This window comes from Mesoplodon densirostris, chromosome 6 (assembly GCF_025265405.1).
Source record: "Mesoplodon densirostris isolate mMesDen1 chromosome 6, mMesDen1 primary haplotype, whole genome shotgun sequence".
Taxonomy (NCBI): domain Eukaryota; kingdom Metazoa; phylum Chordata; class Mammalia; order Artiodactyla; family Ziphiidae; genus Mesoplodon; species Mesoplodon densirostris.
In genome coordinates, this window is record NC_082666.1 from 62,170,798 (window position 1) to 62,183,909 (window position 13,112).

The 13,112-nt window shown below is 38.0% G+C and overlaps 1 protein-coding gene across 1 annotated transcript in view; it reads right to left on the reverse strand.

Moving 5' to 3' along the window:
• Window positions 1-13,112, reverse strand: part of SNAPC3 (small nuclear RNA activating complex polypeptide 3) — a 38,458-nt gene that overhangs the window by 1,938 nt on the left and 23,408 nt on the right. Inside the window, exons 6-8 of the mRNA XM_060102108.1 lie at window positions 7,628-7,710; window positions 6,216-6,380; window positions 2,872-2,979 (exon numbers count right to left, since the gene is read on the reverse strand). Of these exons, the coding sequence (XP_059958091.1) occupies window positions 2,872-2,979; window positions 6,216-6,380; window positions 7,628-7,710 (356 nt within the window). The remainder of the gene's footprint in view (window positions 1-2,871; window positions 2,980-6,215; window positions 6,381-7,627; window positions 7,711-13,112) is intronic.

Genomic DNA, 13,112 nt, shown 5'->3' on the forward strand with positions numbered 1-13,112 from the left:
TTCAACACCTATTTATGATAAAAAATCCTCCAGAAAGTAAGCACAGAGGGAACTTACCTCAACATAATAAAGGCCATATATGACAAACCCACAGCCAACATCATCCTCAATGGTGAAAAACTGACACCATTTCCACTAAGATCAGGAACAAGACAAGGTGGCCCATTCTCACCACTATTATTCAACATAGTTTTGGAAGTTTTAGCCACAGCAATCAGAGAAGAAAAAGAAATAAAAGGAATCCAAATTGGAAAAGAAGAAGTAAAGCTGTCACTGTTTGCAGATGACATGATACTATACATAGAGAATCCTAAAGATGCTACCAGAAAACTACTAGAGCTAATCAATGAATTTGGTAAAGTTGCAGGACACAAAACGCACAGAAATCTCTTTCATTCCTATACACTAATGATGAAAAATCTGAAAGAGAAATTAAGGAAACACTCCCATTTACCACTGCAACAAAAAGAATAAAATACTTAGGAATAAACCTACCTAAGGAGACAGAAGACCTGTATGCAGAAAACTATAAGACAATGATGAAAGAAATTAAAGATGATACAACAGATGGAGCGATATACCATGTTCTTGGATTGGAAGAATCAACATTGTGAAAACGACTATACTACCCAAAGCAATCTACAGATTCAATGCAATCCCTATCAAACTACCAATGGCATTTTTCACAGAACTAGAACAAAATATTTAACAATTAGTATGGAAACACAAAAGACCCCGAATAGCCAAAGCAATCTTGAGAAAGAAAAATGGAGCTGGAGGAATCAGGCTCCCAGACTTCAGACTATACTACAAAGCTACAGTAATCAAGACAGTATAGTACTGGCACAAAAACAGAAATATAGATCAATGGAACAGGAGAGAAAGCCCAGAGATAAACCCATGCACATATGGTCACCTTATTTTTGATAAAGGAGGCAAGAACATACAATGGAGAAAAGACAGCCTCTTCAATAAGTGGTGCTGGGAAAACTGGACAGCTACATGTAAAAGAATGAAATTAGAACACTCCCTAACACCATACACAAAAATAAACTCAAAATGGATTAAAGACCTGAATGTAAGGCCAGACACTATCAAACTCTTAGAGGAAAACATAGGCAGAACATTCTATGACATAAATCACAGCAAAATTCTTTTGACCCACCTCCTAGAGAAATGGAAATAAAAACAAATGGGACCTAATGAAACTTCAAAGCTTTTGCACAGCAAAGGAAACCATAAACAAGACCAAAAGACAACCCTCAGAAACGGAGAAAATATTTGCAAATGAAGCAACTGACAAAGGATTAATCTCCAAAATTTACAAGCAGCTCATGCAGCTCAATATCAAAAAAAACCCAACCCAATCCAAAAGTGGGCAGAACACCTAAATAGACATTTCTCCAAAGAAGGTATACACAGATAGCCAACAAACACATGAAAGGATGCTCAACATCACTAATCACTAGAGAATTGCAAGTCAAAACTACAATGAGGTATCAACCTCACACCAGTCAGAATGGCCATCATCAAAAAATCTACATAACTAAATGCTGGAGGGGGTGTGGAGAAAAGGGAACCCTCTTGCACTCTTGGTGGGAATGTAAACTGATACAGCCACTATGGAGAACAGTATGGAGGTTCCTTAAAAAACTAAAAACAGAACTACCATATGACCAAGCAATCCCACTACTGGGCACAGACCCTGAGAAAACCATAGTTCAAAAAGCATCATGTACCACAATGTTCACTGCAGCTCTATTTACAATAGCCAGGACATGGAAGCAACCTAAGTGTCCACTGACAGATGAACGGATAAAGATGCGGCACATATATACATGGAATATTACTCAGCCATAAAAAGAAACGAAACTGAGTTATTTGTAGTGAGGTGGATGGACCTAGAGTCTGTCATACAGCTTGAACTAAGTCAGAAAGAGAAAAACAAATACCATACGGCTAACACATATATGGAATCTAAAAAAAAAAATGGTTCTGAAGAACCTAAGGGGCAGGACAGGAATAAAGACACAGATGTAGAGAATGGACTTTAGGACACTGCAAGGGGGAAGGGTAAGCTGGGACGAAGTAAGAGAGTGGCATGGACATATATACACTACCAAATGTAAAACAGATAGCTAGTGGGAAGCAGCTGCATAGCCCAGGGAGATCAGCTCGGTGCTTTGTGACCACCTAGAGGGGTGGGAGGGAGACGCAAGAAGGAGGAGATATGGGGATATATATATATATACATATAGCTGATTCAGTTTGTCATACAGCAGAAACTAACATACCATTGTAAAGCAATTATACTCCAATAAAGATGTTAAAAAAAAAAAACATATTGTGGTGGGGAACCCAAAACAAACTGATGACACTAAATTCTTCCCTTTTCGTCTAAATGGCTTTTGACTCTGAGCCACAGTTTAAAAAAATCTAAACATGCAAAACCACAAAATTTTATGAAACCGTATTTTGACCTCATTAAAAATGAGATGCAGTGTTATTTTTATCATCGAGAAGCCGTGAATGAAGCCAATTTTTTAAACTGCTAACAAGAGGCAGAAAGAATATGGCTCCCTGATGACATACATCATCCAGCGTAAATTATCAACCAAACTAAAGTTTGACCTAATCCCTAGACTTCCATTATACATAATTCCTTATTGTCTAAAACATGGCTCTAACCTACTAAACTGATTTGTACTACTGTTTGTACTGCTTTCCTACTAGATAAAACCCTTTATATTATTTATATTCTGGAGTGTAAATCCTCAATTCAAAACAGAAAATAAACTGAAATATCAAAAATCCAAAGTACTTGACTATTAAAAACCAATACTTTTCAAGGAAAAAAACAGAATCACTTACCTAGCTGTGTACATTTTACAAACAAAACATTTTCTGGTCCAGAGCCAATGCTTCTTGATAAGAAGGGGATAGAGCGTCCTATCCAGGCAGTCATTATGATGCACAAGCCTTTTGTACATGAAAAAATAAATGATGATATTGTAGTGCAAATTTTTGTGATCCGTAATGAAATATATCCTTACCTCAAAATTAACAACACAGTAGGTATATTTTTCAATTTATTGTGTTCCACAAAACACTTTCTCCAAAAGAGCATTTGGGATTAAACAATGTTTTCTTTCATGTGAAACTTCCCAAATCCCTTTATGGCCATGTGCACTATGACTCTTAAGAGGGATATACTGTAGGCAGCATTTCTTGAATGTATTCCTTCAGAGAATTCTTGCTTTGCTCAACACGTAGTACACAGAGCAAGTGTACTCAGTGCTATTTTACCTAGATTAAGTGGTTTTGTGTTACAAACATGGCTCTTTTTTTTTATTAAAAGAGCTCTCATTAAAATCCAAATCTGGGGGCTTCCCTGGTGGCGCAGTGGTTGAGAGTCCGCCTGCCGATGCAGGGGACACGGGTTCGTGCCCCGATCCCGGAAGATCCCACATGCCGCGGAGCGGCTTGGCCCGCGATCCATGGCCGCGGAGCCTGTGTGTCCGGAGCCTGTGCTCCGCAACGGGAGAGGCCACAGCAGTGAGAGGCCCGCGTACAGCAAAAAAAAAAAAAAAAAAAATCCAAATCTGGCTTCTGTTATAATGTGAATTGGTAGGACTTCAGTTTTAGGTGTCAGAATTCAGAAATTTTAAGTGGGAGTCAGTTCTCACTATGCCACTAATCAGCTTAGTGGGTTTGGATAAATCCATTAACCATGCTGGACCCCAGATTCTTCATCTGAAAAATGAATGGAATGCACAACAGTATTTTAAAGACCCCTGATAATTATAAAATTTGATTTTTCTTTTTTTTTTTTAGTAAGAAAGGGTAGCAGGGCTTCCCTGGTGGCGCAGTGGTTGGGAGTTCACCTGCCGATGCAGGGGACACGGGTTTGTGCCCCAGTTGGGAACGATCCCACATGCCGCGAAGCGGCTAGCTCCGTGAGCCATGGCCGCTGAGCCTGCACGTCCAGAGCCTGTGCTCCGCAACGGGAGAGGCCACAACAGTGAGAGGCCCGTGTACCGCAAAAAAAAAAAAAAAAAAAAAGAAAGGGTAGCAATACATTAACTTCACCATCAGAAAATGATTAATAAACTTTTAATAGTTTACCAACTATTAAACTATGGAATGGCACTGAATGATTAATCCTCCTGTAAGATAAAAATTACTTGCAGTCAGTTACATTAAAAAACTCCTTAGGAAAGTCCTACAGTGCAAATGCTTAACAAGTGTAAATTGTTTTTCCAAGTTGCCTTGAATTTAAGGAATGACACTACAGCAATATGCCTACACTGTAAGAAATGTAAGGAAACTCAGATCACCAGAAAAAAGTCGACTGTCTTCCATCTTATGCTTATACTGAGGCACAGTCCCTCTCATTTGAGTGAGGAGCAAGCAGAACATTTTATAAAAACTTAAAGAACACTTTATCAAAGAAGTAAACCTATATAATTTTAAGTCATATAAATCTGAGGTTTATGAGCTCTCCTGGCTCTTGCTTCATTAATTCTTCCCTAGAGGCAACTGTTTTCCATTCTTTTAACTGCCTCTTTCTCCCATTGCGGAGCACAGGCTCTGGACACGCAGGCCCAGTGGCCATGGCTCACGGGTCCAGCTGCTCCGCGGCATGTGGGATCTTCCTGGACCGGGGCACGAACCCGTGTCCCCTGCATCGGCAGGCGGACTCTCAACCACTGCGCCACCAGGGAAGCCCTAACTGCCTCTTTTTAATTTAGCTCCTCAACATCCCTCTGCAGAACTACGAAACTTTGGTTAAATATATATTTAATGTTTAAATTATGACAAATGAATTAAACATCCCCCTAAACCACAGAATTGACTATAGGTTCATTTTACTGTGCAACACTTTTGTCTTCTAGCTACTAATTCTCTCATGTTTGCATTTGCTAAGGTTTCAGTGTACCTGTCACTAATTCAGTTCCCTATTTGCTGACAGAATAGTAAACATGCTTTCCAAATGGGCTACACACCAAGGGGAGGTCTAGCAGTCTCAGGACATGCTTCCTTTGTCCCCTGTCCTGCTCCAATCTCTGGACTAAGCTGTTCTCTAGGTCTGTTCTACAGCCATCATCCTGAGAGTTCCTTTTATGTCTTATCTACTCTGCTTTGCATCCCATGTTTTCCCTTTTCAAGGTTTACTCTTTGTGTAAAGTACTTCTGGTAGCTTCCTGAGAATGAGGGCATGGGAGGTAAATTTTTAGAGACCAGTCACTAAAACCCCAAAAAAGTGGAAGCAGGGACTTTCTAAAACCATCAGAATGAGTATATCATTGCTCCATAAAAAAATCTGAATCGTCTCTCAGAAGAAATCAAACCAAGGACAGAGGAGGGTTTATTCCTATATAGTGGTCCTTCATAAATTGAGATTTCCTAAATAAGGAAATGAATAGCCTTATTCATTAGAGGTACCAGCTATACAAAATTTATAACTAATCCCTAAATCTCATTTTAGACTATTTCATTCCTGACCACTCTAAATCTTTATCAAAGCATTAAGCCTTCATATTTGTCAAATATTAGAATTACTCTTCTCTTCCCCCAGTTCCCTTTTACCTCCTTCAAATTTTGGCAAAAAAGAGAAGAAACCTAGAAATATAGCTGCAGATTTGCAAAGCAAAGGGCCTATCTGATATACAAAGTGGATGACTATTACCTGAATAATAGCTGTCCAATATACAAAGATACTTACTTTTATTTACAGATTTTTAACCCTTTAATAAACAGTAAAGTATTTCTTTTTTTTAATAATAAAAATCCAGCTTGTATTGTTTGTCTTTATACCAGCACTGTCATAAAATATAATTTTTAATATTTTTTAATGGAGGAAGGGGCCCATGGAGACTCATAGAACTCATACACTATCCTCGGGCAAAGGAGAAGCTTCAGTTATTTTTCTTGATTTTTGGCATATTCTACCATTTCAAATGGCTCACACTGGTTAATCACTAAAGTAATTATTACAGATTTTCCAAAAGACAAACAATAGAAGATGCAAATGGATGCAGAGTTGGTCACTGCACAGCAAGCAGTTATTTTTGCTGCTCCTGAATGAAGCTGCATTGATGATTACTTTTATTCCTCTTACTTCAAACAAACAAAACTACCTGTGCTTTTATACTGTGAAATAAAGAAAAGGAAAACAGGACAAATAACAAAATGTTCTGAGTTCTACCACTTACCTTATGTCAGTAATGACAACAACGTGTTCACAGTCTCCCTGGTGACAGTATAAGTAAGGAAAACCCAGTTTAATACACAAGTCATTGAAGGTGAAATCTTCCATCTTAGCAGTCTGAAACTTTCCATAGCCTCTATCATGGGACTCTGACCACTCAATGATGGTTCTGAGGAGGAAAACGGCAAGGATGTATCACTGCTCCAAGCGGTTTGCAACTGCATATTTCACAAAAGCCAGCTCACCAAATTAACTGGACAGCTACCAACTTGAAATGAAAACCAGAGTGGTTGATACATGTTGCAAGTAGGAAGGAACTCTGAATTTTTCTGTATCCATTAGCGCAGCAGTTCTCAAAGTAAGGTCCTGAGACTCCCACAGAGGTTTGTGAGGTCAAAATTACCTTTATGGTAATCTTAAAACTCTTTTCAATTCTGATTCTCTCATAAACACCAGTTTTCTGGAGGCTATGTGATGTGTGTTATCACTTCAGATTGAACGGAAAATGTATAACAACGTCACTCTTCTCACTATTTTATTTTGTTCTGGAAAAGTTATTTTTCACAAAATTGTTATTAATGGTAACTGTAACTGGACTATTTATATTAGTTAATATTTTAAAATATTTCTTAGTTTCAATTTCTAATACAGTGACTATTTACAGTTATAACCCACATAAACAAAAGCTCTTTGGAGTCAATTATTTACAGTATAAAGGAGTGCGGAGACCAAGTCTGAGAACTGCTGCATTAGAATATAGATACAAATGGCTATAATGAGAGTTTACATAAACACTCAGAAAAAATATACATATATACTCTACTTGCCAGGATACCAATAATAAAAGTATGGTAATACTTTTATGTGGATAACATGATGTCAGACATAGATTTTTCATGTTATGTACATAAGCAACCTTACATACACATAACCACTCCAAACAGTATACACTGGACAAGCAGAAAAAATAGTGAAAGATTAATTTACTATCACCTAAACATGAAGAACAGAGATTAATAAAGTGTTTAAGTGGGATTTAATCTTTTTTTCAGATGTATCTAAGGCTCAACACAAGATTTACTATAATTTCTGAAACAGCAGATAATACATTTAAAAAATAATTCTAGATAGCTGGCAAAGATCTTGAAATGGTCTATGTATGTCTTTGGTAAGAAAATTTTCTTCTTGGGGTAAAAATTTGATTAACTTACTATAACATAGGCCAACCAGATAACTTTGAAAATATTTTTAAAATATTTTATGAGATACTTTTTAACCCAAAAACAAACAAAAAACAATCTAACAAAATAATTCCTTGGCAAAGATTCTTAAGAGACCAATAATAGAATTTGTGGTGATAACCCTATTTTGACAACGAGAAACAGGAAAGACTTTAGGATTTTTGGAAAGATATACCTGCTCAAATCTCTGCATTCAGGGTATCTTTTATCATTGTAAAATATTCCTTCAAAATAAAAGAAGGCTGATTTATATAGGTCCTGAAAGAAAACAGATGGTATTAACAAAGTATTAATTCCACATTTGTGTGTCATAAAATCACGCTAATATGTTTTACAATAATGTCATGCAACTTCACAGAATATGTTCAGTTCATTAATTTATTATTTAACAGGAACCTCCTATGTGGGAAGTATTATGTTGGTTACCAGGGATAAAGATATAAAGGCATAATCCTTGCTGCTATTTACAATTTTATCCTTTTGTAGTTTTAATCACTAGGTTTGATTTAAATTTGTATACTGTCCTGAGATTCATGAAAGGAACCCAATTAGAAATAAAATAAACTTTAATATTATTTTATTACATATGATACACGGCAGTGACAGTGATTTTGGATACCAGAACTAAAAACTTAAACAAAGCCACATCTTTGATGTTTCCCCAGTGTTAATGACAATGATCATGGAGACACCTTTGATGTTTCCCCAGTGTTAATGACAATGATCATGGAGCTACCTTTGATGTTTCCCCAGTGTTAATGACAGTGATCATGGAGCTATGTTGTTCTGTCCTTTCTTGTATTTTCAATGGGCTTCTATAAAAATTCCCCCTTTATATTTTCAGTAACTCTTAGGCAGGCAGAATGTGAATATCTATTCTTATTCAAGCAATCTTGCCCAAAGTACCATAGAACCCTCAGGTTTCAACTTTCAGACTACCAGACTTTCCATCAGAGGGGTGGTCTCTTAATCCTGACCTTATAACCGAATCATAAAAATACCACAGACCAAGTCTCACCTCAGATCCACTAAGTGAGAATCTCTGATGATGTGGGCTCAGGCACCAATATTTTCCCAACCCCCTCAGGAGATTCAGATGTGCAACCAGCGCTGAGAAGCACTCTGTTAGACTCGCCCTTCACCATTTGCTTAGAATTAGACCCCTGGGTGAGAGTCAGAAGACCTATGTCTTTTTCCTACACTTACTCCTTAGACCTCAGTTTCCTCACCTGTACAGTACCTGCCATGCTATCTTATAGGATTGTGGTGAGAATCAAAAGCAGTTTATGAACTATAAAAGATATATAAGTTTCAGGCATTAAAATAATATCACCCTAAGATAGCCTAATTTCTCTCCTTCTTCGAAGCTTCTATTTTTCTTTCTTATTTTTCTTCATTCCCCCATTTACACATCACCTGGCACTGGCGTCAGACACCCTTCTAAGACTGGCTAGGCTATTTCTTCTCAGACTACTCAACTGAATCTCCTGACCCTCTGTTTCCCCGTGTAAAATCTGAGTAAAGCCAATACGTTCTTCCCATGTGGTTGCAGAGATAAAAGGATATAACGTACTATAATGCCATGCCTGGCTGCTGTAACACAAAATACACCACTTACTATACTTCTAAACCTTCAAAGAGGTAAGCTAGGGTCCAAAATAAAGATTCTGAAAGAATCACTATTGCCTTATTTTGGAAACAAAACAAAGAAAGTTTAGTGTATATAAAAATATGTTCATATAGAACTTTATCTTAAGTGATTCAGGCAGTTTAAAACCTTTGGTGTAATTATTAATTAGAAGGGGGACTCTAAAAGAACAAAAATCTTTTCATTATATAAATGGCTAGAAAAGAAGATGTGAGTAATCTCACTATCAGTTAATTTTCATTTTCAATGGTAACCAGAGATCCTCAACTAACTAGTTTCCCTATTTGTCAGCTAGTTTAGCTGACCAAGTTGCAAGGGAGGGAAATAACCAACTGACATGGAAAAACTATAAGAAGTATAAGAAGTTACTTCTGTTATTAATCTAATGTAATCTAAAGGTCTACCTGTTACTATTTCAAATTTATAAACAAAGTAACTATGGATAACTAGTATGATCATTTGAACAAAGTCATTATCTATATGTCATTTTAAGCATCTAATAATCATGTACTCTCTTGCTATCATTCAAGTCAGCTGCGTTAGAAGCTCAGCTACATTCCTAAGATTTGCTATGAGGAAAATAGTAATGGGGGAAAGAAGTGTCAGAGAAGGCTGGGTAAGAAAATTTTTACAACTTACATTTATGTTACCATTTTTCCTATACCCAGGCTTTACTTATAATAAGTAACAATAATATGTGTGTAAAGTATTTTCTCAGAGTTCCTGTAAGTAAGACCCTTAAGAGACTATTGACAAAAAGAGATTGACTAATCTGAGCTATGTTAAAAAGATTGATGGATCAGACATTAAAACCTGATGGACTATTAAAAACAAACAAACAAAAACAAACCTGAGCAGAAAATACTGACACTGATTTTATACATATATTTTAACAATGTACTTCATTCTTGAACTACTATAGTCTAAAACAAACATTAGCAAAACATTATTTTAGACATGGCTTTAAAAAGAGATTTAAATACACTGGCCCAATTCTCCTAGTCCTCTCACACACCAAATTCATCAAAGAAAGTATTTTGTTCAAATCTTGTTTATTGGCTGGAAATAAGATTCTCATTTCCTCAGCTACAAGAGCTGCAAGTCACTAATTTGTTCCATGATCACCAGTGAAATACATGCCAAATATCTCCGTCAAAAAAACCATTATAACTTAAGGACCTATTTTCAGTTTGTTAGGTGTAACAATGGCATGGGGTAAACAGAAGAAATAATTCTGGCAAAATGCTGAGAACTGTAATGGGTACATAAGGCCTCCTTATACTATTCTCTTTTTCATGTGTATGTTTAAAATTTTCCAAGGCAAAACTTTAAAAAAAAAAACACTGTAAAATACAAATGCCAATCATTGAAATAAAAATCTTTCCACAGGCCAAACAACTGTGAGTTCACCTTTGTAAAACATAGCTTAGAACAAGGAGGCAAATGAAACAGGTCCCTGAACAGACAAAGATTCCACAAAGCCCATGTACTAGAATCTTGCCGCTAATCACAGCACAGCTCAAGTTTTCACTCAGTGCTTGCTCACCAAATAAATAAAAGGGTAGGGAAAGATGTCTGAAGCCAGGCATAGTACCAACATGGCAAAGAAAGATCGTGGGGCTTTGAAGGCAAGCTGGCAATGGTCTGAATCCAGTCTCTACCACTGCTTACTGAACACGGGTAACTCATGACGATGCTTTGACCCATCTTTTTCTTACCCGTAAAATGGTGATAATTCTTTCCAAAGATACTGTACTATCAACTAGTGTACTATACAACTGGCACACGATAAGTGCTAAATAATCAGAGGATATTATTTTAATACATGGAAGAGGCAGAAACAATGAAACAGCAGATGTATAAATAGGACTATGGGTCATTTAGTCCCCTGCTTAGAAAGCTGCTGAAGGCATCAGCACTGATGTACAAACACAATAAACTAAACAAGTCTATTAAAAACACTCTCCAGGATTCCTGGAGCTAAGACTGATTCCTAGATCTGACTCACCGCTGTGAGCAGTCATGACATGGTCAGAATAAGGAGGGTGAATTCAGATTTTTCTTCTTAAATTGATCTTATAAACTTATAGCTACACCTTGTTATTCTTTTTTCCCCCACAGGGTAGAGAAACTTTGCAGAAGACTGCTTCTCCCTTAAAAGAAAAGATAAATCTTCTATTTCCTGGTGTGCATAGAGCCTTGAGATTCCACTTGTTTCTCTTTAATGTTTACCTTCAAAAGCACCAAGCTGGCAAACCTGAAGAACCCAAAGATCTTAAAACCACTTTCAATATAACTCAAAAACTATGCTGGGGGCCTCCCTGGTGGCGCAAGTGGTTGAGAGTCCGCCTGCCGATGCAGGGGATACGGGTTCGTGCCCCGGTCTGGGAGGATCCCATATGCCGCGGAGCGGCTGGGCCCGTGAGCCATGGCCGCTGAGCCTGCGCGTCCGGAGCCTGCGCGTCCGGAGCCTGTGCTCCGCAATGGGGGAGGCCACAACAGTGAGAGGCCCGCATACCGCAAAAAAAAAAAACTATGCTGGTCTCCATGCCAGTCACCCAAAAGACTGGAATACAGCCAGCCTTGTGGGGCAGACAAACATATCAAATAGTATCAGCATATTATTATAAAGCACTATAATGGACAAACGAAATGGGACCAGAGTGGCAAACAGAGGACAGTCAAGAAGCATCTCAAATAATAAGCGAGGGAAAGGGCTTCCCACCCACGTTCAACTCAGAGGCATAAAAAAGTATGGTACGCTTGAGCCAGATAAATTCACTGTGGCTGAAAGATAAGGTGTAAAAGCAGGGGGTGAACAATATAGAAAGTTAACTTGAGAATCACCATTACAAAAGGCCTTATATGTCAGCCTAAGGAGCTTGGACCACAGGCAACAGAGAACCACTGAGACTTTTAGATTGGAGAATGACAGGATCAATTTTTTAAAGTTTTCAAAAAGAACGGATTTATTCTTTTAGAGCAGTTTTACGTTTATCATAAAATAGGGAGGTACAGAGGCCTCCCACACATCCCCTGCCCCCCCACACGCACAGCCTGCCCATTATCAACACCACTCACCAGAGTGGTACATTTGCTACCAAGGAGGAACCTAAACTGACACATCATAATCACCCAAAGTCCACAGCTTACTTTACAGTTCACTCCTGGTGTTCGATTTGTTTTTGAAAGACATCTTGAGTGGCAGGTATGGGACAGTCTAAAGGTGGGGAAACCAGTTAAGAGGTCTCTGTAATAGTTCCAGGAGAAGATGCTGAGGGCCCAAACTAAAGCATACGGCAGTGGAAAAAAAGAGCCTGGAGCTATTATGGCAGGATAAACAGCAACGGACAGGGAGAGTTTCATCTGAAGAAAAAGGGAGATGGTAGAATAATGAGTTTAAGACTAACTGAGCTTGAGGTATGTGGGTTCATTTATTCAGCAAAGACTTGGGCACTTCCTCTGTGTCACATATCATCACAGGAATACATCACTGAACAAAACACAGTCCCTGCCCTCATGATTCAAGGGAAGGAAGACAGACAAATATATAACATGATGTTAGGTAGTGATGAGTGTTATTAGCATGTCAGGGGAAGAGAATACTAATATAGGGAAAGACCTCTCTGTCGAGGCAACATCTAAAAGAAGAAGAAATGAGGGAGTGAGCCATCTGAATACCTGGTGAAGAACACTCTAGGGTGAGGGAACATAAGATACAAAGGCTCTGAGCAGGACCCTGCTTAGCATACATGAGAAAGAGCAAGAATGGCAGGTTGTTTGAAGGCAACAAGTGACAAAGAGGGTGTTAGGATATGAAGTTGGGAGGCAGACAGGACCAGATAATGGACCACAGTAAGGACTTTGTATTTTATTCTAGATATAAGAGAGCCACTATAGACCTTCAAGCTGAAAAGCAATGGGATCTGATACTTTACAGTATCATCTGGCTGGTATAAAGGATAAACAGAAGTGTGGAAAGGGGCAGGAGGAACAGTCACTAGGCTACTGC